The sequence below is a fragment of the Lycium barbarum genome, unplaced genomic scaffold, assembly GCF_019175385.1.
Source record: "Lycium barbarum isolate Lr01 unplaced genomic scaffold, ASM1917538v2 unchr_scaffold_115, whole genome shotgun sequence".
Lineage (NCBI taxonomy): Eukaryota > Viridiplantae > Streptophyta > Magnoliopsida > Solanales > Solanaceae > Lycium > Lycium barbarum.
In genome coordinates, this window is record NW_026843424.1 from 1 (window position 1) to 25,000 (window position 25,000).

The 25,000-nt window shown below is 32.8% G+C and overlaps 2 protein-coding genes across 4 annotated transcripts; both read left to right on the forward strand.

The window, feature by feature from the left end:
- The first annotated feature begins 2,416 nt into the window (after window positions 1–2,416).
- On the forward strand, window positions 2,417–7,109 carry LOC132625624 (ABC transporter I family member 1-like). Of its 3 annotated transcripts, none has more exons than XM_060340250.1 (2): window positions 2,417–2,680; window positions 6,069–7,109. In XM_060340250.1, the coding sequence occupies exon 2, from the start codon at window positions 6,218–6,220 to the stop codon at window positions 6,905–6,907; it is 690 nt and encodes a 229-aa protein (XP_060196233.1). In that variant the 5' UTR covers window positions 2,417–2,680; window positions 6,069–6,217; the 3' UTR covers window positions 6,908–7,109. The 3 variants fall into 3 exon arrangements, with proteins under 3 accessions (XP_060196233.1, XP_060196235.1, XP_060196234.1); XM_060340252.1 differs by having other exon boundaries at window positions 2,447–2,564; XM_060340251.1 differs by having other exon boundaries at window positions 2,461–2,561.
- Window positions 7,110–19,633: 12,524 nt separating this feature from the next.
- Window positions 19,634–24,997, forward strand: LOC132625625 (uncharacterized; the record flags this gene model as incomplete). The annotated part of the gene is made up of 5 exons (XM_060340253.1): window positions 19,634–19,957; window positions 22,532–22,615; window positions 24,057–24,091; window positions 24,217–24,325; window positions 24,887–24,997. Coding segments are annotated over exons 1-5 (585 nt in total), but the record flags the coding sequence as incomplete, so codon positions are not given.
- Between the last annotated feature and the right edge of the window lie 3 nt (window positions 24,998–25,000).

Genomic DNA, 25,000 nt, shown 5'->3' on the forward strand with positions numbered 1-25,000 from the left:
TACACTAAAAATTGACAAAAACACTCAAAAAAACTGAATACAAAATAATAAAATGAATACAATCTAAAAAATTAACCAAAAAACTCAAAAATAATGAATACAAATGCTCTGATGATCTCGACAGATCTGAGAAAAAGGGAGAGAGAGAGAGATCTGGAGTTGTTGAATTTATCTCCACCTTGCTTTTCGTTTTCGCTGGAGTTGGTTCAGCCATTGCTTACAGTTAGTAACTCTACTTTGGTGTTGAAGAGCTTTCTTTCGTGTAAAGGACGAGAAAGTGACTCCATTGAAGTAGTATAAAGAAAGACGAAAGAACTAGGGTTGCTAAAGGAGAGAGAGTTAAGGGAGAAGAGAGAGGGTTGAGGTAAAAGAATGATACAGTGGAAAGAAAAATATATTAAAAGACATTAGTTACATTGTGTAATTGATATACAAAGTTTAATTATGAGATGTAATTAAAATAAAGTGTAGCTACTAAATGTAAATAACTTCTAATGTTTGCCACACCATGTAGATTTCCTTTTTTTTTTTTTTTGCTTATAAGCTGCTTTAGATAACCTAAGCCAAACGGGCCCGATTATTTTTTTGAGTTTATTTCAAGCACAAAATGACTTATAAGCTGGCCAACCAAACACTCAAAAAAACTGAAAACAACTTATAAACTGTTTTCAGCAACTTATAAGAGCCCATTTGGATTGGCTTATAAGCTGTTTTTAGCTTTTTTGAGTGTTTGGCTAACCAGCTTAAAGTCATTTTGTGCATAAAATAAGCCCAAAAAAATAATTGAACCCGTTTGTCTTAGCTTACTAAAACAGCTTATAAGCTAAAAACAGCTTATAAGCTAAAAAAAAAGTTAACCTACCTCAACATATTTTTTTCTTTTTTACTTATAAGTTGTTTTCAGCTAAGCCCATCCAAACATGCTCTAAGCCAATCCAAACGGGCTCTAAGTATCACATACTAATTTGCAATCGCCGTAACAATTTATAAACTGATTTCGATTCCGTTAATGTTGGTAAAGTTATTAAAAAAAAGTTTAACGTGGTCATCACGTGCTATCTGACAAGCAAGATCTTTGAGTTATATCAAATCTCTAGATTAATCTTGTCCTATGAAAGTGATGTTTCTTTAAGTCAGCGGTCAAATTCCCACAAGTTAATCAAATGAACATTTGAACTTTAGATTTGTACATCTCTCAATTGAGCTAAGTTTTCTTGATGTCCGTAAATTTATTGAGGTTAAAGAAAGTGATCTGCCTTTTACATGTCTCTTACTACTATTACATTTTTTGGCCTTGTATTTCTGCCTTGAGTCGATTAATCAGTTGAATAGTGCTTAATTTCGAATTCCCAACGGACTTGTATTTCTATATTTTGGAATATAAACTCAATTAGGTAGAGTTTATTTTTTCGGCTTCTAATTAATCGTACCGCTCTCTCTTTCAAAAAGATTGACTTATTTTTCTTTTTAGTCCTTTTAAAAAAAATGATATGTTCCTTATTGGACAATCACTTAACTTTAAAATTTATTTTTTTTCACAAAACGAGATGATCTATAATCATACAAATATTTTTGACTTATTTTAGACCATAACAATTCATTTGCTTTATTAGCTCACGGTCATCTTTTGCTCATGTTTTGTACTGGTCTTTAGTTTTTGGCCCTCCAGGCAGATCATTTTTTTGCGAGCTACTATAAGTTTATATTTTTGCATCATAATACACCTTCTGTCCCGAAGAGATTGTCTTGTTGGGGTATTAATATTCGGTGTGAATTCGGACATAAATTCTTTAATTTTCTTAAATAAAAATTACAATAAAACAGTATAAGTCACAATAGTTAACAATTCAAAATATTTAACAAGTATTCGAACAAATTATAATTTTTGACTGTCTAAATAGTAAGTAAGACAATATTTTTAAGACGGAGGTCTCATAATTTAAGTCCCGCGCTCTTTAAAAATTTATGCCTTCACTGGGAAATAAATTTGATTTTGAAGGCCAAAAATGCATTTGAAGGGTCAAAATTAAAGGCCAACTCATTTGACGGAAACCGTGCAATTTCTTTCCAAGTAATTGCACAGTTTGTTCGGACTTTAATTTTTGGCCTTAAAATGGGATCATCTTTAATTTCTGTCCTTCAAAATCAAATTTGTCTAGCAGGACATAACTTTTTAAAGGCGCGAACATAACTTGCAGACGTTAAGATGCATAACTTATGCCCCCTAGACATAAGTTCAATTTTAGAGGGAAAAAAATTAAAGACCAACCCATTTGAAGGGCAAAAGTTAAGGGATAATTTCAATGATATACAATTCTAACATAAAAAATATCACATCTGCATAGTCATATTTTAATTTACATCCGCATAGTCAACTTTAATTTTTCTACTAAAGATACACTTGCCGTAGACAATATAACAATCTTATATATATAAAAGTATATAATAATATATAAACGGACCATTTGGAATAATGGATAAATATTTTCCTCCAAATAAGACAAAGAGTATTTTCACTACCAAGTGTTGCTCATCGGACGGTGGACAGTGAACGTTGGACGGTGGTGATTCAACTTGTTGCAGTTCATTTACCTTAATTACTATCTTTTTTTTGTGTTTTGTTTGGGAAGGTTTCGTTAAGGGTCACAACATGTTTGATGAAATGCCTAGCTGAGACTTTGTAAGTATTGGAGTTGTCTGAATGATATTCATGCCTAAATTGGAGGGTTTGTTTAGTTGCGGAGCCAAAATTTGACGTTTATGGGTTTGATATTTTTAGTTTTTTAAAGTTATTAGGTTCTTAATTAACAGTAAGGCGTATAGGTTCAATAGATTATTAATACAAATATAAGGTTTGGACTAAAGCAGTAACCTGATGAGCTACCTATTGTGATTCTTGTACTTCGTTTATCGCATTATTTCAGAGGTTGTTACTGTTCCCTTTTATGGATGAATGCTATGTACTGCTTTCCATTTCACATGTTTCTGTTGTTGCTACTGCTTTTTCATTTCCATATTCCCTTTTTCTTTTCGAACTGCTTTGTACTGCTTTACTCGAGCTGTGGGGTCTTTCGAAAACGGCATATCTATCTCTATGAGGGACAGGGGTAAGGTCTGGGTACACTCTACCCTCGCCAGACGACTATGTTGTTGTTGTTGCATGCCTAAATATCTTAGGTTTGTTGCTTTTAGTTTCTTATCTGCTACGGTAATAGATTAACTTGTGAACCTAAGAAGTGATTAGGAGAATTGAATCATTCAATCGAGCATGTCTGAATTTCAAATTAGTTGAGGTCTACCATTTGAATCCTTTGTGTAAATTCCACTCAGTTCAAGTTCGTATGTTAATTCAAGGTTAGTATGCCAATTGTTGATTTATATGATTTTTTTTTTTTTTGATGAAGTAAGTTTTAGTTTTCATTCAGCTTGCCGAGGACATGACCTTAGATAGGAGGTTGTGGAGGACACGTATTAGAGTAGAAGGTTTGTAGGTAGTAAAGCGGTGTCTCGCTTATCCCTCTATACTAGTAGTTGTAGCATTACTCCTGTAGTTTCTTGTCCTTTGATTTCTGTTACTATCTGTTGTTTCTTATACTTCGATTATCGTATTATGCTCAGAAGCTTTGTCATGCTTTCTAAAGTATTTTGTCGTGGCTTCTTTACTTCCGTTAACTCTTTTTCCGAACTGCTTTGAACTGTTTTTCCTTGAGCCGAGGGTCTATTGGAAACAACCTCTCTACCTCCAAGGTAGGGGTAAGGTTTGCGTACACTCTACCTCCCTAGACCCCACTTTGTGGGATTACGCTGGGTGTGTTGTGGTTGTTGTTAGTAGTAGTAGTAGTTTCATACTGGCTTCAAGAAGATGCAAAAGTTACAAGGATATGAGTACAGAGTTGAGATTATAAAAAGCTGATAAGTTAGTTCTAAAGGTAAAAAACTAGGCTATTACTAAGGAACTGACAAAATCCAAAAGATGGTCTATGCTAGTTACGGGGATAAGCTTAAGCCAGCAGAACAAATATGCATGAAAAGATACTTCCAGGCACTATTAGTCAGATATTCTTGATCGCTTTATCAACTTTGTATGAGCTCCAGCTCAAGTATGCTTCCCTGATATTGCTGATTTAGATGAAATTTCATCTTACTCCATCTTTCTCTGTAGAAAGTTATTGTTACTTATTTATTTCGTGTGCTTTCTTTCTTCAGTTGAGTGATGGTGTAGGTTTTTCTGCGAATTATGCTTCATTTGGAATTTTAGGGAAAATCTGAATTCTTTATTTCACTTTAGTCGATCTAACTTCTAAGCGAATGCTTAGTTCATGGATTTCACAAAGGTAGCAATCATCCTTTAATTTACTCTCTGTGCATTCGCCTATCCGGGTTCATGGCTTTTCTGTTTACTCTCTTTTCATTTGAGGTAGGTGTTTGAATTCATTATAATTTGAGATTGCACCATTATGGATCTCTATTTTAAGTGGGTTTCTTCAAATCGTACATGCTTGAGTCTACTCGGTTATCTCTAAATTTGTCATAATTTAAGAAGTATGGATCACTCTAAGTCAGTTTGGAAGTTCGATTGAATTTAGGGAAGTAGTGATATTCCAAGGAAATAAATTAGTCTTCATGTAATGGTAGAAAGTTGCTGCATTCGGTCACCCATTTGTATCTAATGCAGCAGATAAGGCTTACCAATGTCTTATTATTCATGAATTAATGTTGCTATACACTTTTTGCCTCCAAAAAGGGAATGGAATTCAAGTTAAAGTAATCCGAGGTCTTGTATGTAGGTGACTCGCACAAACAAGTCTGATGTGCCATAAAATGCAGCTGATTTTCATTTTTCTTCAAATGGCATTCACTTTGATGGCATGTTAACTGGATGTTTCTGGAAATTTGCTTTAATTACTAAGAGAATTACTATTTTAAAGGAGCATTTGGACAATGTTTGCTTCAGTGTTAATTATGGAACACCAAAACAAGACTCTCTAAACTACTAATTGATTCATGTCTTTTTTGATGTACAATCTGTCAGTCTAAGAATTTATTTTACTTTAGATGACAAAAGAGTTATATGTTAGTCTCAAGTGAAGAAGAAATCACTAATTCTACTAAAAGAGTCTCTATATTCTCCTAAAGTTCTTAGAGTTTCAGATGTTAACCTTTGACTTTAGATGCCAAGAATTTTTTATCTTAGTCGCAGTAGAAGAGGACAGTATAAATGCTCAGTTTCTCCCTTTCTCTTTCTCTATGTTTCTTTTCTCGTTTCTCTGGGAATCTTTCAAATTCTAACACTTATAAGAAGTGTTGTTCCATTCAACTTATAGCTTCAAGTTGGTTAACGTCGTTTTACTTTGCAAGGGATCTGTAGGACTGAGGACACCTCTGACCTCACCTCTTCGCTTGTAATCTGATGAGAAATTTATGATTAGAGGCCTTCCATTCTTTACCTTGTTTTTGGTGATATACACTAGCTATGTGTAAGAAAATATAGCAATACTTGATGGACATTCTAATTGAAGTGGATAACTAGAAATTTTGAACAATGTGGATTCCCTTTGCTAGTGAAATATTTTTTTATATATTCTTGGTTGTTCGGGGTAAAGGGGGATGGGGGAGCTGTGAGGAGGATGTGGAGCAAAGCTTTCTCGGTTTCTTTAAATGTGCTTCTATGACAAGAAGTATTATATGAGGGAAACTAATCTATCATTTGTAAATCCAGTGACTTGGTAGCTTTCGATAGTGTTAGCAAATAAATGAGAAAGATCCTTAATTCTTTCCTCTGTCATTTTTTTTTTCTGTATTGTTTCTTCGCATCTTGTGCTAAAACACGTCAATTTAAGTGATTCTGCTGCTTTCATGCCTGATTCGAAGTTCCAAATGGTATCCTTTCAATGGGGATTCTATTAATTGGTGGAGTTTATACACTATGTTAGTTTTTATTCGTATGTGTAACGAAGTGCCCATAATGCTTTGATTCAGCATTATCTCTTTCTGTTGTGAACTTGACTGGATACATTTTTAGAGTCACTGAAACTGATGAATTTTTCTACTTTTGCTTTAATTTTCAGAATTGCAGAATTTTTCTTGCAATTTCTTCTTAGTTCCCGCAAGATTCGAAGGAGCATCAGCAGCCTTTTATTTCTTTTTACCCTCTGTGGTTGCTCAATCAAGGAAGTTTATATCCCGTACTCATCTTGGTCCTTGCATTCACTTGAAGATGCCTTTGCGTAGACCTCCACTTCCTCGACTTCTGCTTAACAATGTGTCTTGCATGAGAAATGCTCAACAAATTTTGCGGCATGTAAATGTTTCCCTCCATGATGGTGGTGCACTTGTACTAACAGGCACTAATGGCTCTGGTAAATCCACATTCTTGCGAATGTTAGCAGGTTTCTCGAAACCATCAGCTGGTGAGATACTCTGGAATGGTCATGACATAACTGATTCAGGTGTTTTTCAACAGTACAAACTTCAACTCAATTGGCTCTCCCTTAAGGATGCTATCAAAGAGAAGTTCACAGTCCTTGACAATGTTCAATGGTTCGAAGTTCTTGAAGGCAAGGAAGGTAGGTCTCTGCCAGCTTTGGAGCTTATGGGGCTTGGAAGATTAGTAAACGATAAAGCACGAATGCTCTCTATGGGTCAGAGGAAAAGGGTACAGCTGGCCAGATTGTTGGCGATTGATCGGCCTATTTGGCTGCTCGATGAACCTTCAGTAGCATTGGATGACGAAGGTGTGAAATTGCTCGAGTATATTATCGCTGAGCATAGGAAAAAAGGTGGTATCGTCATTGTTGCCACCCATCTGCCGATCGAGATTGAGGATGCCATGTTTCTAAGGCTGCCACCACGGTTCCCAAGAAGGATGACATTGGTAGACATGCTCGATCGAGGTGGCCTCGACTGATTCTTTAAAGAAGATAGAGTCCAAATTTAAAGAAAACTGTGCAATAAATTCAAAAGGGTGTGTATGTGCCAAATTTTCTTGTAGCGGCATCAAAGTTTGCACTTTTGTTTCATTCTTGATGGTTGCAAGAATTTCTCTAGGATTTATATATTTAAATGTTTAGTATTAGCTTCAGTATCTTTAATTTGTTAGTTCCACCTCATTTTACACTTCAATTTGCACATGCCCTCAAGCTTTGGTCTAATGGTAAGAGCCGCAACACGGGATGTTTGTATAAGACATACTTCAGGAGTTTGAACTTGTCACAGACAAAAGCTTGGTATTTAAGCCTCAAAGGTCAGAGGGGTGAGTCCATTATTCATCGAGTTTTGAACCGTGCGCCGGCTGGCACCCGGGAACTTGTTGGGTTATCAAAAAGATGTTTAGATAGCACCTTCCATAAGTTTATCAGATGTAGTGCTCTCATATACAACATGTGAAATAGCTTAATTGTTTGTATGCTAGTTTGGAGCAGAGAATTAACAGAAGATGGTTGGGTGTTCATCTTTACCTTATCAACAGATTCAGTACTGATTTGGCTTTTGTAACAACTTTGGACATTACAGGAGGTATAAGATAAGGTTGTGCAGAAGATTAACATGAGATGTGTGGGTGTTCATCTTTGTTTCGGCAGCAAACTGAGCAACTGACTGGGATTTGGTAACAACTTTTGGACACATTATTGTTTGGTTGCTGTAGTAATAAGATAATTTCAACATAAAATTCAGCACTATGTTCGGTTGCTACTTCTCTTTTTCATAAATAATATCTCATTACACATAATTTTTACGTATTATCTAATGTAGGATAGAATGTACTCCCGTCCATTCATGTTTCCTTGTCCATGTTTGAATGTACTCCCGTCCGTTCATGTTTCCTTGTCCATGTTTGAATGTACTCCCGTCCGTTCATGTTTACTTGTCCATGTTTGAATGTACTCCTTTGCCTTAACACATCCCTTAGCAATAAATAAGATGATAGTTTTACTATATCACTCCTAATAATTCTAAGTCATCTCACTCATTGGGAAATAAATTGAAAATAATAGTAGTACTTAAATCTAAAGGTAAAATAATTATAAAATGGTAACTATCTCTTAATTTTTCAAACATGACAAGTAAAAGTGAACATATATTTTTAATATAGTGGACAGATAAATACGGAAGCACAGAGTAAAGCGAAAGATTGTGATAGTCCTCTGGATACCTTGTAGAAGGCTTTGTAACTAGAAGTCAGTTTCCCATCTTATCAGCCTTTTCCTAGTGTGTGGAGCCCCAACAAGAAAGATGTCATCACTTTATTATTGGGTGAATGATGCTCATTTTGCCTTTTGTGCTACTTATTTCTCCTTTGAATCTCACTCTCTCGTCACGTTTGCCGACAACCTGCTTTCCATTTTCGGAGCACTGTTCTTGAGATTGATCTAAATAAACTAGTCATCGATTAAAGATATTAAATTACAAAACAAGTTCTATATGGTAAACGAACTTTTAATCTATTTTTACAAAGAGAAAAGCATATATTTTGAATTATACACTGTATAATAATTTGTAATATATGAAATAAAATGCGTAGTCAATCAGAAACTCAAATTATACTTTTTGTATTACTAATGTCATATCACGATTCTTGTTTTATTAATTTCTGCATAACTTATCTTTGACCCGAACACATCAAGAGTGTAACTTTATGGTTGCTGGTGGTTTGCATTTTTTGGAATTTGGATCTCACCATCTTTAAAAGCCACGCAAGTAGAAATAGTTAAGCTACTAAGTTAAAGTAGTCGTTGTTAAGGAACTTTTTTTTTTTTTTTTTTTTTACAGTGTCAACCCATTTAAAGGAAAAACATGTGTCCTATCAAAGTGTTTTCTATTCTAAAAGCTTGAGTTGGAGAGTCGAGACCTATAATTAACGGTGAAGAGATCTCATCTATCTGATCACACCCTTAATAGCTAATTCTATCTTTTTAACTTTTATAATACACCCAACCCACCCCCACCCTTACGCACACAATTCTCACCGAAAGCAAAAAAGAAATTAATGGAGGTCAACTATGCCAAACTTCTTCATAAATCTTGATGCAATTATAAAACAAGAACGTGATAAAGACCAAAACCAGTCTAGATTAAATTCTTGATGCAATTATAAAACAAGAACATGGTAGCGACCAACTTAATCTATATTTAAACGAGTAAGATTTGTGACTAACTATATAAACTAGGGAAAATGTCCAAACTTGCCTTTACACATAATTTGTGAAATGGTCTACTTTAGCTTTTCGTTTAAATTTGGGGTGAATCATGTATTTGATTTTATAAAAGTCGTATACATTTGCCCTAATTTTTCAACTCAACTAACGAAACCATTAAAAAAAATGAAAAAGGCCCAATATTTGCTTGATTCACCAATTGTTTTATGTTACTTATATATATTAAGCTAACTTTAAACATAGGATTAAAAAAAAAATCTCAAAGCACGGATTAGATTTTGATCTCTTATCATTTTTTAATTATTCTGTTAGTTGAGTTGAAATATAAGGAAAAATGTGTGTCAATTTGGCAACGACGAGAGTATACGATTGACCCTAACTTTAAAGCAAAAGTAAATTATTTCGCAAACTCTAAGAGTAATTCAGGATCTTTTCATAATAACATGCAAGCATTTGAGTTTCAGATCTAGTGATCATCAAGAAGTATAGCGGAATGATTAAAATTCTCCATTTTTAAACAGAGGTCTTTAATATGCAATTTTTTTTTTTGTAAAAACACCTACACATGTCTGAGTTAATCATGTCAATAAATTTCAACTATAGAGTTTTTTTTAAACAAAAGTGTTTAGAATGGGAAAAGATTCTCAATCATACAAAAAGTTCCTCTCCAATTATTACCGATCTATTCAACTGTGCCATCAATTTTCCCTTTTAAAAAAGTCTCTCTAAATTATTGAAAATAGAAGAAAGATATTTTATACTATTTGATTTTTGGTTCAAAAATACACCTAAATTATTAGAAATGAGACAAAAATACCTTCAATTTTGATTGGTGGTCCAAAAATCCCTCTGACCTATAAACAATAAGAAAAAGATATCCTTGAATTCCTGTTCATAAAATACTGGAAGGCCTTGAGTAATTGGGATGAAGAAACAAAAAATCTGTGGAGGAAATATTTTTTGTAAAAGAGAATACTCCTTTCTCAAAATATTTATCGCCCTTACTAAAACTATTTTGTCTTAAAATATTTATCGTTTTATTTAATCAAGATAAAATTAAGTAACTTTTTTTCATTTGCCCTTATACTAATTAGTAACATTTAAGAGGTTCTCACCATTAATAGAGTAGATATATATTGAAGAGAGATTACATGAAATATATTAAGAGGTTAAAATAGTTAAAATGTTATTATTATAAATGTTTTTTCAAGAAACCTATAAATAAAAAAGGCGACTGATATTTTGAGACGGCGAGAGCGTCTTTATGGACTTTCTAACTTTCAAGTTGATTTTTTTCTCTTTAAATAATGTAAAAGTAACAGGGATAAAATACGACTTTTAAATTAGAGCTGCTTTTCAGTTTGATTTTGTGTGACGTGGGTTTATTATTTTTATATTGGATGTGAATCATGTCGTGTTTCTTGAATATCCACGAGGACCCATGTGCTTGGGGGTCCTCAATGTTAGTAGTACAATTATTCTCTTTCGAAGCATCTAATTTATTGCACATTGCCAAATGTAACTTGTTTTTGCTTTATAATTTAAGTTATATGTAACGATAATATTTCAAATACTGTCAAAAATATCCCAAATAGTGGATATCCAAAATATCCCAAAATATCCCAAAATATCTCAAAATATCTCATGTTCTGTTTCTCTATAAATAGGATGCACAGATGCAATGTTGAAAGAACAGAAGTAAGATAATCTGATATCTCTCTACATATTCTCTCTACATATTTCTTCTGTGTATCTACTTCATAGTTTTATTTTATAACACGTTATCAGCACGAGACTCTAATCAATTGAGGAATTGGACGCCGAATACGTCCCGTCCACTAATTAGTCGGTCCAAAGGTATGATTTGCCGTATTAATTTATTGGTTATTAAAGTATTGTGGATGATCGTATCTAGCTTTGAAAGCTGAAACTCAGCAAATGAAAAACCATTAGCTATAAATCGGCATCCACGGACCATGATAAGTAACATCAACCGTTAAATTATGGAAAAGTTACCTTTTATACGGTGGGTTGAAGGATTGGTATACCTTTGGCCTTACTGTTTCTTTTATAAATGTTGGCAAAGTATATATGAACTTGGTATGGTTTCGTGATTGGCTAAGGTAAGTGAAATCATTTCTTTATATTTGTCTTAGCAAGTACGTTTCTTATTGCCATGGCTACTGCTGAAGTTCTTTTACTTAGTATTCCAGTTTTGGAAAATTGACAGTGAAAAAGGGCATCCAATATATTGCTATTGTTGTGTTACGAAGTCCAATGCCAGTGATAATATTTTTTTTTCTTAAGTCTCATTATGACCAAATTTATTTATGTCTATAATCCGAAAGTGGTAATATTTTCGTAAGTTTGTTGTGATTACAACTGAATGTGTTAGAGAAAAATTTCTCTACATCATATGTATGCCTCAATTTGCTCCTGAAGTAGCAATATCTTAAAAGAAATTCTAAGCTATCACAATTTGATATGCTTAAGGCCTGCACGTTCAGATGATTGTGTTCAATTTTTGAAGAATGAGAACTTTTGATATAAGCTATAAATATAGATTCATTCCCTGAAGTGAATGTGATAATATGTAGTAAAACCTATAAATATAAACGTGCATTTGATTGTGAAAATATCATGATCCATCTCCAGAAGAGGTAGAATAATTGAGAAGAAATATTATGAATATTATATGTTTTATTCCCGAAGTGGTAAAACTTGAAACTTTATTCCCGAAGTGGTAAACTTGAAACTTTACTCCCGAAGCAGTAAAACTGTGAAACTTTACTCCTGAAGCAGAAAGGATTACCAAAATATCTGAGAAATACTCTGAAGCAATGTCTTCTTGTGTTTTGAGCAAAATAACGAGTTATTGATGAGCGTTGTATTTCAAGCACATTTAAATAATCATGTTTCATTCCCCGAAGTGAATGAACAAATACCACAACTTATCTCCTGGAGGGATAAAATACAAGGAATGTAGATGTTATATTCTGGTGGTATGAAATTCAGACATTGCTACATGTACCTGTCGTACGTCGAAACATATTTCTAAGGCAAAAGGAAGAAGAGTAGAATGCTTTCTCCTATAACCACATTAATACATTATGATTAGTTGTTATTGATTTCCTTGAAGGAAATAACAATTAATGTATTTCTTTATGAAGGATTTGATTATTATGTGTTTGAGCTTAGATACAAAATACTCAGTTAACGATGAATCTCCCTGAAGGAGATGTTTGAAATATTGAAATTTAGAATTCAATGTTTATTTCGTGACACCAGTAGTGTCGAAATTTGCTTTAATGGTACCAGCAGTATTTAAGAAATATTTGATAATAGAAATTAATGATCAAAGGCTCCAGAAGAGCTAATTATTTATTTACAAGTATCATGATACTAGCAGTGTCGAAATAATATATAATTATGGTGAATAAATTGATGTCTCTCGAAGAGCTTATATATGATAGTACCATTCATCTCAGATCATAATTATTTCGATCGGAAAATAAATTCTAGTAAACCTGAAGTTTACTAGCGAGAAAAATGATCATCATATTGAGACTACAGATGATTGGGAGATTGAATATCTCCAACTTATTACGGGTAGGGACACGTGTGTAAAGCGTTACCCGAGCATGATGAGATCGCATGTCACAATAAACCAGAAGTTTTGACATAAAATTTCATGCAATAGTAAACCAGAAGTTTATTAAAAGAAATGGCACTCGTCATAGTAAACTTGAAGTTTACGGGTACAAATAATTTTATCAGTTGACAAGACCATTTTGATCGTCCTGATTTAAATCTGATGTGCTAATTGAGTATTAAAAAACACATTGAAGAACTAGAAGATTCTTCAAGAATTTGTTTGTGTTGCTTGTTCTCATGATAAGTTGATTACACCAGCTAATGTTGGGACTGAATCCCCAAAATTCTGAAAAATATAAAAGGTGAATGTGGGCCCCTTCACCTCCAATGTGATGTCTTAAATAGATGCATCTATTTAAGACAGTCACATGTATGTTTATTGTCAACTGGCAGTTTGACATTTACAAAGTTGCTTGCTCAAAATAATTGAGTTGGAAGCACAATTTTCAGAATATGTAATCAAGACAATCATCTTGATAATGCTGGTTTATATCTAAGTTGGTTTGGCATTAGATGCCTCCATAATACAGCTAAACCATTGCTTATGAGAACAGAGTTTCAGATGTTGGTCCGAGATATGATATATTGCATACAACAGCACTTGTATGCTTCAGATTAATAAATTTTGATAAATTCTCCCCTCATATTTGGTTCAGGGTCAGGAACTAGATATTTCCATCTTTTAGCATTTGATGTGCGGTACATGATTAATGGATATACCATGATGCACATAGATGGATTTTCCCAAAGAAAATGGGGACATATGTCACTAAAATAAGGGGGAGAGAATAAGCAGCTAAGAAATATGTTGTGAATTATCATCAGTATGATCCTCAGATAATTCAAGTCAAATGCTGGAAGCATTTGCTGACCCAACTATTTCATATTTCATCTGCAAAATGCTCTTAATGTCCCTGAAGGACAAAGTCTACAGCGTGCATGAAGCATGGTAGACCAATCGGTTCCAAATATAATAATCCTTGAAAAAGGGAGGAGCAAATGATCATAATAAGGTGGCAATGTGCTCTTGAAGAGCTACGACATAACACTTCATAAACCTTATAGGAGGTTCAGGTACCTGAAAATAATGAAGTGATGAGATCTCAGTAAGTTATGTCGAATTGCGAAACGATACAACATGATATCTTGTCGACAATATACAATATAGCGCGCAATATTGTATAAGGTTGTGAGGATTTGATTTCTACGTCTCTTAAAGCATGTTGACGTAGAATAATTACCAAGTAAAATGATCCATCTTGGTAAACGTAATGTTTATTGGGCCAGCAGTCCAAACAACAGAAGATGTCACATTATTTATACTGATGGATGTTGTCACGGCCTATGTGGCTTACTTGATGAAATTTATATGAAAATTCCTGAAGGATATAAAATGCCTGAAGCATTTGGTTTAAAGTCTCGGGAAATGTATTCAATCAGATTACAAAGATCATTATATGGTTTAAAACAATCAGGGCGTATGTGGTATAATCGCCTAAGTGAGTACTTGATAAATGAAGGATATATAAATGATGTCATTTGTCCATGTGTTTTTATTAAGAAAACAAAATCAGGGTTCATTATACTTGCTGTTTATGTTGATGACATAAACCTCATTGGAACTCCAGAAGAGCTCCAAAAGGCGATTGAATATTTGAAGAAAGAATTTGAGATGAAAGATCTCGGAAAGACAAAACTCTGTCTTGGTCTGCAAATTGAACATTTCGCAAAAGGGATCTTTATACATCAATCTGCCTATACTGAGAAAGTTTTAAATCGGTTTTACATGGACAATGCGCATCCTTTAAGTACTCCTATGGTTGTTCGCTCACTTGAAGTGAGCAAAGATCCGTTCCGACCTCAGGAAGAAAACGAAAAGCTACTTGGTCCTGAAGTACTATATCTTAGTGCAATAGGTGCACTTATGTATCTTGCTAATGCTACAAGACCTGACATAGAATTTTATGTTAATTGGCTAGCAAGATATAGCTCTTCTCCTACACGGAGGCATTGGAACGAGATTAAGCATATATTGCGATATCTGAAGGGAACTAGCGATATGGGTCTGTTTTATACTAACAAAGGTAGTACAGATCTTGTTGGTTATGCAGATGCAGGTTATTTATCTGATCCACATAAAGCTCGATCTCAAACGGGCTATCTGTTTACATGCGGAGGTACTGCTATATCATGGCGATCGACCAAGCAGTCAATTGTTGCTACTTCTTCAAATCATGCTGAGATAATCGCTATTCATGAAGCAAGTAGAGAATGTGTGTGGTTGAGATCAGTGATACATTTCATCAGAGAAAGATGTGGCTTGAAGTGTGATACAAAAATACCAACAGTATTATATGAAGATAATACTGCATGCATAGCTCAATTAAAAGGAGGTTTCATAAAAGGAGATAGAACAAAGCACATTTCACCAAAGTTATTTTTCACACATGATCTCCAGAAGAATGGTGATATTGATGTGCAACAAATCCGTTCAAGTGACAATCCTGCAGATTTGTTCACTAAATCTTTGCCAACTTCAACTCTTGAGAAGATGATATTCAAGATTGGAATGCGAAGACTCCGACATCTGAATCTTGGTCTTCGTCAGGGGGAGTGAAATACGTGTTGTACTCTTTTTCCCTTAACCAAGTTTTGTCCCATTGGGTTTTCTTGGTAAGGTTTTTAATGAGGCAACTCTCAAAGCGTATTATTAGATATGCGCACTCTTTTTCCTTCATTAGGACTTTTTCCCACAGGGTTTTTCCTAATAAGGTTTTAACGAGACACATCATCTATTAATGGATATCCAAGGGGGAGTGTCAAAAATATTCCAAATAGTGGATATCCAAAATATCCCAAAATATCCCAAAATATCTCATGTCCTGTTTCTCTATAAATAGGATGCACAGATGCAATGTTGAAAGAACAGAAGTAAGATAATCTGATATCTCTCTACATATTCTCTCTACATATTTCTTCTGTGTATCTACTTCATAGTTTTATTTTATAACAAATACATCAATAATATCTCAAAAACAATTATGTTATTGAAGATAGTTTAATTTTATCTATTTTTGCTATATTAATGACAATCATATAAATAAAGTACTTATGTTGTCAGTGCATGGAGATCTCAGAGGTGCATATAACGATAATATTTCAAATACATCAATAATATCTCAAAAACAATTATGTTATTGAAGATAGTTTAACTTTATCTATTTTTGCTATATTAATGACAATCATATAAATGAAGTACTTATGTTGTCAGTGCATGGAGATCTCAGAGGTGGATGCAGCCTTACAATATTGGGTTCATCTAAATTCGATATTTTTTTAATGTCAAGTATAATTTATGTGTAAATATTCACTAAGAATGCAATAAATAATACGTTTGGACCCATAATTATTGCATATAAATCTTTCCATTGCTTACTTGTGAAGTCACTAAGAGTGCAATTGGCTTATAAGTAAGTAAATATTGGTAGGATAAGCATAGTCAGGAAGATCTTTTGCTCGATTTGGTTTTGGTGAGGTTATGAAAAAAGTCTAATTTATCTTCCGGAATGAAACATATCTTATTTAATAGACGAGCAGTGTGAGTTCAAGTCCAACATAAGCTATTCGAGTTTTCGAATGCGCTTATATTTAGGCCCCGTTTGTCCATAGATAGCAAAATCAATTTCACTTTTTTTTTTGAAATTTTGGAGTTGGAGTTGGAGTTGTGTTTGGCCATAGTTTTTAAAATTGTAGTTTTGGTGAAATGTGTAGTTGTAAAAAAGTGAATTTTTTTTAAAAAAATAAGTTTTTTGAGTTTTTGGTATTTTGGAGTTGTATTCGGAATTCTCATGGTCAAACGCTGATTCCGGAAAAAAGTGAGAAAAAAAATTCGGAATAAAGTGAATAATATTTATGGCCAAACAAGGGCTTACTTTTATTAGTATCTTTGATTAGTAAGCGAGTGAACTACGCTCTTACTTAAGATTTAATTCTTTAAGGCTAATTTTATGTTGTCGTGAGGCTTTTGGTTAGGCGGATTGGACAAACTTAATATAATTCTTCATTTTGACATGATTTGATACCTGTTTTGATGAAAAATTCCTAACCAGATTTAGAACTCTCAAAACCTGCAAGGACAATTGTATTTATGATCCACAACTAAATACTTAAAGTCTCTGTCTAGGCCATTTGCGAATTAAATATAAAGGACACCTGAGCTGGAAAAAAAAAGTTGCCTGTGAAGAAGACAGATAATTTTTACTTACAAGTTAATTATGTCAAATATTATTCTTTTTAAAAAATAATAATACTAGTGACTTCTCTATTTTAGTAAATGAAAAGCTGGTTATTCTAATACTCCAGCAGAAAGAATTTGAATTATATACATTATTAAAATAATATTATTTATATTATCAAGTCATGTAAAAGATATCTACAGATAAATCTTTTTGAAATACTAATTATGTAATCTTGAAATTAAAACACTTGCTACACAGGTAAAGATAACTTGATGATATATAGAATTTATATACTGAAGATATCTTAATCTCTAGCAGAAAGAATTTAAAATATATACATTGTCTGTATAAAGTGTAATGCAATCATTTCTTTGGGTTTTTTTTTGCTATGGTAATCAAGATTTAATATATATGTATATAGAGTAATATTAATCTTATATAAACGGTATAAGTTTTTGATAAATGATGTCTAACTAATCACCTTTGACCCTATGTGGCTCCGCTATTTATCTCAATTTCATTATTAGTATGATAACTCTGCCCTTCCAAATGCAAATCACATACTCCAACTTTAATTTAAACTAATCAATTCCGCCATAATCCGTCTTTTAAAAAATAAATATTAAATGACTGCATTCGCTGCATATTGTTATGAGGATTATCATAATTCGTTTGTTATTACGTGTAATCTAAATCTATCACATCATTTTTTCCATAAATTAGGATTACCATAATGATAATATTATAAAAACTTTTATGTTGTATGTAAAGTTAAACGCTTTTTATATTCCTGCCAATTTTACATTGTTCAATTTATTATACTACCTATTTTGAACTTGTCCAAATCCAGATCTGGATCCGAAATATATGCTACAGAACATTATTCTATCATTTTTTTTTTCTTTTAACTAACAATGAGTACTAACTTAGTACCAATACACATGTTTTCATTTAGTATACTAATGTGAGATTTTTCATTGCAAATTTAAATTTAATCGGGCTCTAATATGAGTATTGAACATTGCGTGGAATAAAAAACTTGTCGAATGATAGGATACTATATTCACCTTTTTTTAATCTTTCTAATAATGAGCACACATCTAGTAAAAATATAGAGGGTACTGTTTTGAACTTGTCCAATCAGTTAGACGCATATGTACTGATGATATACCAACTTCTACAGCTATTAGATTGTGACTTGTAACTTACTCAGTGAACTTTCGAGAAACATTTTGAATAAATTATTTTGAGATAAGTAGTTAAGTTGTTTTGGAGAAACAAAAGACTATTATATTATATTATAAAAAATAATGAAGCTTTTAACCTCAACAGTGTACTCTATCTGGTTCATTGTATGTGACATTGTACTATTTGAAGAGTTAAATTAGTTTTTCCTTTGTCTATATGTTTTTTTTAAATACTTTTCTGATATTGTAAGCTCTTAACTATTGTAATTTAGTAATTTATAGTAGTTTTGCATAGTTTTCTAAATATCGCTAATTTTATTTTCAAATTCATGCTGAAAATTATTTTCGTACTCCGAACTGTATCACATAAAGTAGAACAGAAAGAGTACTATAAAAGTTCCAGACACAAACTTAAAAACATAGGCAGATCTAGCTTTGAAGCACTGGGTTCACATGAATTTAATAACTTTTATCCAAATCATATTACTCTATCCGTTCGCTTTTACTTGTTCACTGTTCTAAGAATTCTTTTTCTTTTACTTGTCAATTTTAACATATCAAAAAAAAAAAAAAACATACTCCCTTTGTTTCGATTTATGTAAATTCATTTGATTAGGCACGAAATTTAAGAAAGAATATAACATTTTAACTTGTGGTGTCAGATGGGTCGCACATATTTTTTGTGACTATAAATCGTTGCATAAATGTAAATCGTTCCCAAATATAGAAAGAGGTAATTCTTTTAGCACAATCTAGCAAGAAATAGGTTCACATAAATTGGAAACAGAGAGAGTATATTTTTCATATTTTATCCTTAACATTAATTACTTATTTCCCAAATCATCCCAAGACTTAGGACGATACCCCAAATTAATATGAACACTCTGGTAAAATTATACACTTCATTTATTATCTCTAAAAATAAGGCGCAAAGTCCATTATGAACAAGTAAACGTGAATGGAGGCAGTACTTATATTAGAAAGTTCATTAAATATCTATAAATACCTAACTATGAATCTTGTTATTATTGTATATCAACTTCAGACCGCGGTAAAAATTTATTGTTTGGTACACATCCCATAATTAAGTTTAGAATCAATATTATACTCTATTTGATCGAAAGTATAAATTATTTTTAAATTTTAATCAAACAAAGTATAAATTTAGTCCAAATTTAATTCTGAATATCCTATCTTATCCCATCAAACTTGAGATTATTTCATTTCACCTCTCAAATGAAATAAATTAACCCTGAATCAATAGTTTCGGAATAATTTAGTCCGCGATTCCAAAAGTTATTTAAAAAAAGTTTACGTGATAAAATTCTCATCTTGTGACTGGTCTTTAAAGATGGCACGTGGTCATCACGTGCTTTTACAAGCAACAAGCTAATAACACTAAATTCCACAAGATATCTTGAATGGTACTAAAATTTTATTAAATCCTTACAAGAAAACAAATTTTATTTATAATCTTATGATCTCCAAAAAAAAAACTAAGTCTTGGGGTTTATTGAAAATGAAGAAAAAATCATGGGGTTGTACAATTATCACTCAATTTTCATTATGTTTATCTCTTTTTCTTGTTATCAATTTGTGTCAAAATCAAAATCAGAAACCAATTATTAGAAATGGAAATGTGAATATACCTATGGAATTATATTTCATTAGTGTTACAGGGGGTGTTAGGACTATTGAAGAACAGACAATTCTTCTCAAACAGGTTAGTTTATCAATCATTCTTGAAAAAGTGGTTATTTGTGTAAAGGGATGATTTTTATTTGAATGTTACTTGTTGGGGCATGTTTTTTTGAGCTGAATTTTGGTTAGGTGAAGATTTTCAGTTAGTTCAGTTTGTTTTCTATTCTTTTTGGTTAGTTTCTCCATCAATCTTGGAAAAAAAAGTGTTTTTTGGTTATTTGTGTAAAGGAATGGTTTTTATTTGAATGATACTTGTTGGGGCATGTTTTTTTGAGCTGAATTATGGTTTGGTGAAGATTGTCAGTTAGTTTAGTTTGTTTTCTATTCTTTTTGGTTAGTTTCTGCATCAATCTTGGATTTTTTTTTTTTTTGGTTATTTGTGTAAAAGAATGGTTTTTATTTGAATGTTCCTTATTGGGGCATTTTTTTTTTTAGCTGAATTTCGGTTTGGTGAAGATTTTCAGTTAGTTCAGTTTATTTTCTATTCTTTTTGGTTAGTTTCTCCATCAATCTTGGAAAAAAAGTGTTTTTTGGTTATTTGTGTAAAGGAATGGTTTTTATTTGAATGTTCCTTATTGGGAGATGTTTTTTTGAGCTGAATTTTGGTTTGGTGAAGATTGTCCGTTAGTTCAGTTTGCTTTCTATTCTTTTTGGTTAGTTTCTCCATCAATCTTGGAAAGGAAGTGTTTTTTGGTTATTTGTGTAAAGGAATGGTTTTTATTTGAATGTTACTTGTTGGGGCATGTTTTTTTGAGCTGAATTATGGTTCGGTGAAGATTGTCAGTTAGTTCAGTTTGTTTTCTATTCCTTTTGGTTAGTTTTTCAATCAATCTTGAAAAAAAAATAAAAAAAATTTGGTTATTTGTGTAAAGGAATGATTTTTATTTGAATGTTCCTTATTGGGGCATGTTTTTTTGAGCTGAATTTTGGTTTGGTGAAGATTGTCAGTTAGTTCAGTCTATAGTAGAAGAATTTAGCAACTCTGTTTTTTTTTTTTTTTTGGCATTCCTTCTCAAACAGGTTAGTTTCTAAACCGATCTTGAAAAAAGTTCTTGTTTTTTTGGTTATTTGTGTAAAGGAATGATTTTTATTTGAATGTTCCTTGTTGGGGAATGTTTTTTGAGCTGAATTTTGGTTAAGTGAAGATTGTCAGTTAGTTCAGTTTGTAGTAGAAGAATTTAGCAACTCTGTTTTCTATTCTTTTTGATTAGTTTCTCCATCAATCTTGGAAAAAAGTGTTTTTTCGTTTATTTGTGCAAAGAAATGATTTTTATTTGAATGTTTCTTGTTGAGATATGGTTTTTTGAGCTGAATTTCGGTTTGATGAAGATTGCCAGTTCTATTCTTTTTGCATTTCTTCTCAAGCAGCTCAGTTTCTCAATCAATCTTGAAAAAAAGGTCCTTTTTTTTGGTTATTTGTGTGAAGGAGTGAATTTTATTTGAATGTTCCTTGTTGGTAATTGGGACATGTTTTTTTAGCTTAATTTTGGTTTGGTGAAGAATGCCAGTTCTACTCTTTTTGCATTTCTTCTCAAGCAGCTCAGTTTCTCTATCAATCTTGAAAAGAAAAAAAGAAAAAACTTTGGTGTTAATTTGTATAAGTGATTTTTATTTGAATGTTCCTTGTTGGGATTTTTTTTTTTTTTTTAAAACTGAATTTTGGTTTGGTGAAGATTGGCAGTTAGTTCAGTCTGTAGTAGAAGAATTTAGTAGCTTTGGTTTCTATTCTTTTTGCATTACTTAGTTGAGGATAAGTAATCAGCTTCAGTATATAATTTGGAGGTGTATTCATGCAAGATTGGATAAGATTTAGAATGATCATATTCAGCAGAAGGGGCAAGCACACATCGAGGATAAAATGAGAGAAGGTCACTTGAAATGGTTTTGCCATGTTATGCATCCATCTCCAATGCGCCGGTCAGTAGGTGTGAAATTATGGCGACTGCAGATGTTAAAAAGGAACGAGTTTGCATCCATGTAGACTTAGAGAAAATATGACAAAATGGAAGAAAAAGATCTATATAGCGATACTAGTTAATTGGAAATATGTTTTGGGCACGTTAGTACTTTTACTTTAGGTCCCATGTTTTTAAGGAGTCTTTCCAAGTTTTAAATTGCAGAAGAAAATATAGAGAAATTCGAGTACTTTTTATTTTTACTTTTATTTTGTATAAAAGTGGTATGAGATGAGCTTAAATGGAATGACATGGTCAGTGAGGATTTATATGGATGACCGCAATCTGCTTGGGTTGAGACATAGTAGTTGTTCAATATATCATTTGGAGAAAGAAATGGACCATCCTTTCTGTTCAAAGCCGCTGAAACAATAGAAATTATGATGTTCTTTGATATTATCAGCATTGGAAATTTGCAACTGGTTTTTGCCAAAGAGAATAAGTTGAAAGGAGAAAAAGTAGACATACAGTTCATTCTATTTGTATCATTCTGGTCATTGGTTTTGTGGAAAAGTGACTTTCAATAAAACATTCCTTCATTTTCTTTGATGTGATGTTAAAATGCCTTTGACGAGAGTCATCTCTATTGCATCGTATTCGTTTTTTGACTGATTCATTTTTGCTGGAATCTTATATTGAAGGTGGAGAAGGTAGCAAAGAAGTTCAATGCTAGATTCGTTATCAACATAAGTGAACTCGGGGAAGATGATCCGCTTATGCAAAATGTAAGCCCTTCAATGACTTTAAAAGTGCAGAATTTAGTGGTTATATTGCTAGACTGGGATCTAACACGCAGCTACTTAATGGATTGTGTTCAAAGTAGATAACTTAGTTTTTTTGTCACCAACTTAGCGACTATTGCTTGGTTTTCTTTCATATTTTTCAAGATCCAATAGTACAAAACACAATTCATTGTGTGCATATTATTAATTTCATCATTTTTTCAAAATCGGGAACTGATCGTACTGCTCAGGCTTCACATGAGTTGTTTAACCATGCAAGAACTTCTGTTAGGACACATGGCTTGTTAACTTCTCTTCTTGTGCAAAAAATGTTTGGCTTGTGAACTTGGTGCTCTTTCAAGTAGCAAGATCCCAGTAGTAGTTACCAGTGAAACACATGCTGGCAACCATAGGCGGATCCAAGATTTAAAGTTTATACGTTGCTACTTTCTACAACTGTTTCAAGTTAATATACGATAATTACTGGGTTCACAGTCAAAATTATAGATATTTAGGGCCAGTTTGGCCATGAGAATTATTCACTTTTTCCCGGATTTTTTTTTCCACTTTATGGTGTTTGCCCATAAAAATTCCAAATAAAATTGTATTTGGAATTTGAAAAACAAACAAAACCTTGTTTTTCACTTTTTCCATTTTCTGTTTTGGACCATTACTTTTGTTTTTTGTTTTCTATTTTTACCCTAAAAGTTTTTATGTTTCTCAAATTTTAACCTAAAAGTCCATATAACTTTTTTCACTGGTCAGAGGCAACTTATGTTGCTCAGTTGCTCTCCACTCCAACAACATTCAACATCATGTGCTAAAAAGCCTCTAAAAGAAAAGACACGAGTGGGAATTTTGCAACAAAGCCATATTTAGAGATGCTATATTTTCTGTGTACACCAGTAAGCCTCCCAGTTGCAGCCTTTTGATGAAAAGAAACCATTACTTTGAGCACTCCATAAGCTGATCTCGAGTATAGTTGCTATATTTCTCGCACTAGTTATGTTTATTAATTGCTTTGGGTGGTTTTGCTAGGTTTTAGAAATTGGAGGATAAATCATATTTCATGTTTCTTAGAAAAAGTACATTTCAACAACCAAATATTATTTTCAAAAACTATGGCCAAACACAACACCAACTTCAAAAATTCCAAAACAAGTGATTTTTTTTTTTTTTTGGTTTCTATGGCCAAACGCCTAGTGAATATTTTAACACATATATAAGGTTTGAGCAAAAGCTACCGGGTTCCCATGAACCCGCATGCAACGTGCTGACTTTGTCTGACAAAATGAATCCTGAATCCTCACCCTAACACAAACCATCCACCCCATTTGTCCTGTTAAGGAACTCATCACTGCAATGACAATGAGCTTTTTTTATTCGCCAATGAGAATTTGACGAAGTGATAATCTTACACCTCTAACACCCCCTTCCTTGGCAGGTTACTCAGCATTTTCCTTCCGTGAAGATTCCGTGGTATGCTCCTCGATGAATGAACAGTTCGTGTCTCTTGGACCAACTTTTTTTACTTTTAAATCTGGGTTTCATCATTTGAAATGAATTGTCTTTCCGGTTTCCCTTCAGCCATCCTCAACTTGTAGGTACTCTACTCGATCTCTCGAAGGACAGGGGGTGGATCACTACCTTAAACAATTCAAGTTTGCCCATGGAAGCTTAGATATTATAGTTGTGGATACAGGATTATATGAGGTAAACATTTGTTTCTTTTGTCTGATTATATTGGCCTTTCACGCCTGTTATAGCTGGCAGGATTCTTTAAGCGCTTTCAAGTTTCAACTGTCATCTTGACATTATGTGTCTTTTATATCTGAGTTGGCATATCACATACATCCAAGGATGCCCTCGTTTTTATTTCTCAGAAGAACGCAGACATTTATAAACAGTTAATACTTGAATGTGTGAAATGGCTTATGATCTATTTATATTTCAGTTATCTAACTGCTTCATTTCTTTACATTTGATTGGAAGTTGTTTTTTGAGAAAAGTAAAAAATGAATCTTCAAGAAAACAGCTCTTATCATGCTTATTTTTGACAAAGACTTGGATGATCATATAACGAGGTTCCACTATAGATGTATTTCTCCCATCTCACCCTTATTCTCAACTGGTCCCAGAAAACTAGTCCCGTCCTTTTCCCACTCTCCAGAGAGGGATATAATTCTCATTCTTAATTTACACACATTTTAACATTTTCAATTTCCTTTTGCAGTAGAGCTTTCTATAGTTTAACTTTGTTGTTCTTGTTGCTAGGCTTCTGCAAATGATGCTGGAGATAGACAGTCACAATGGCTGATAGACACACTTGAAAATAGTGAAAGCAAATGGTACCTTCAGACTGCACTACTTTACTCCAAAGAGAAAATA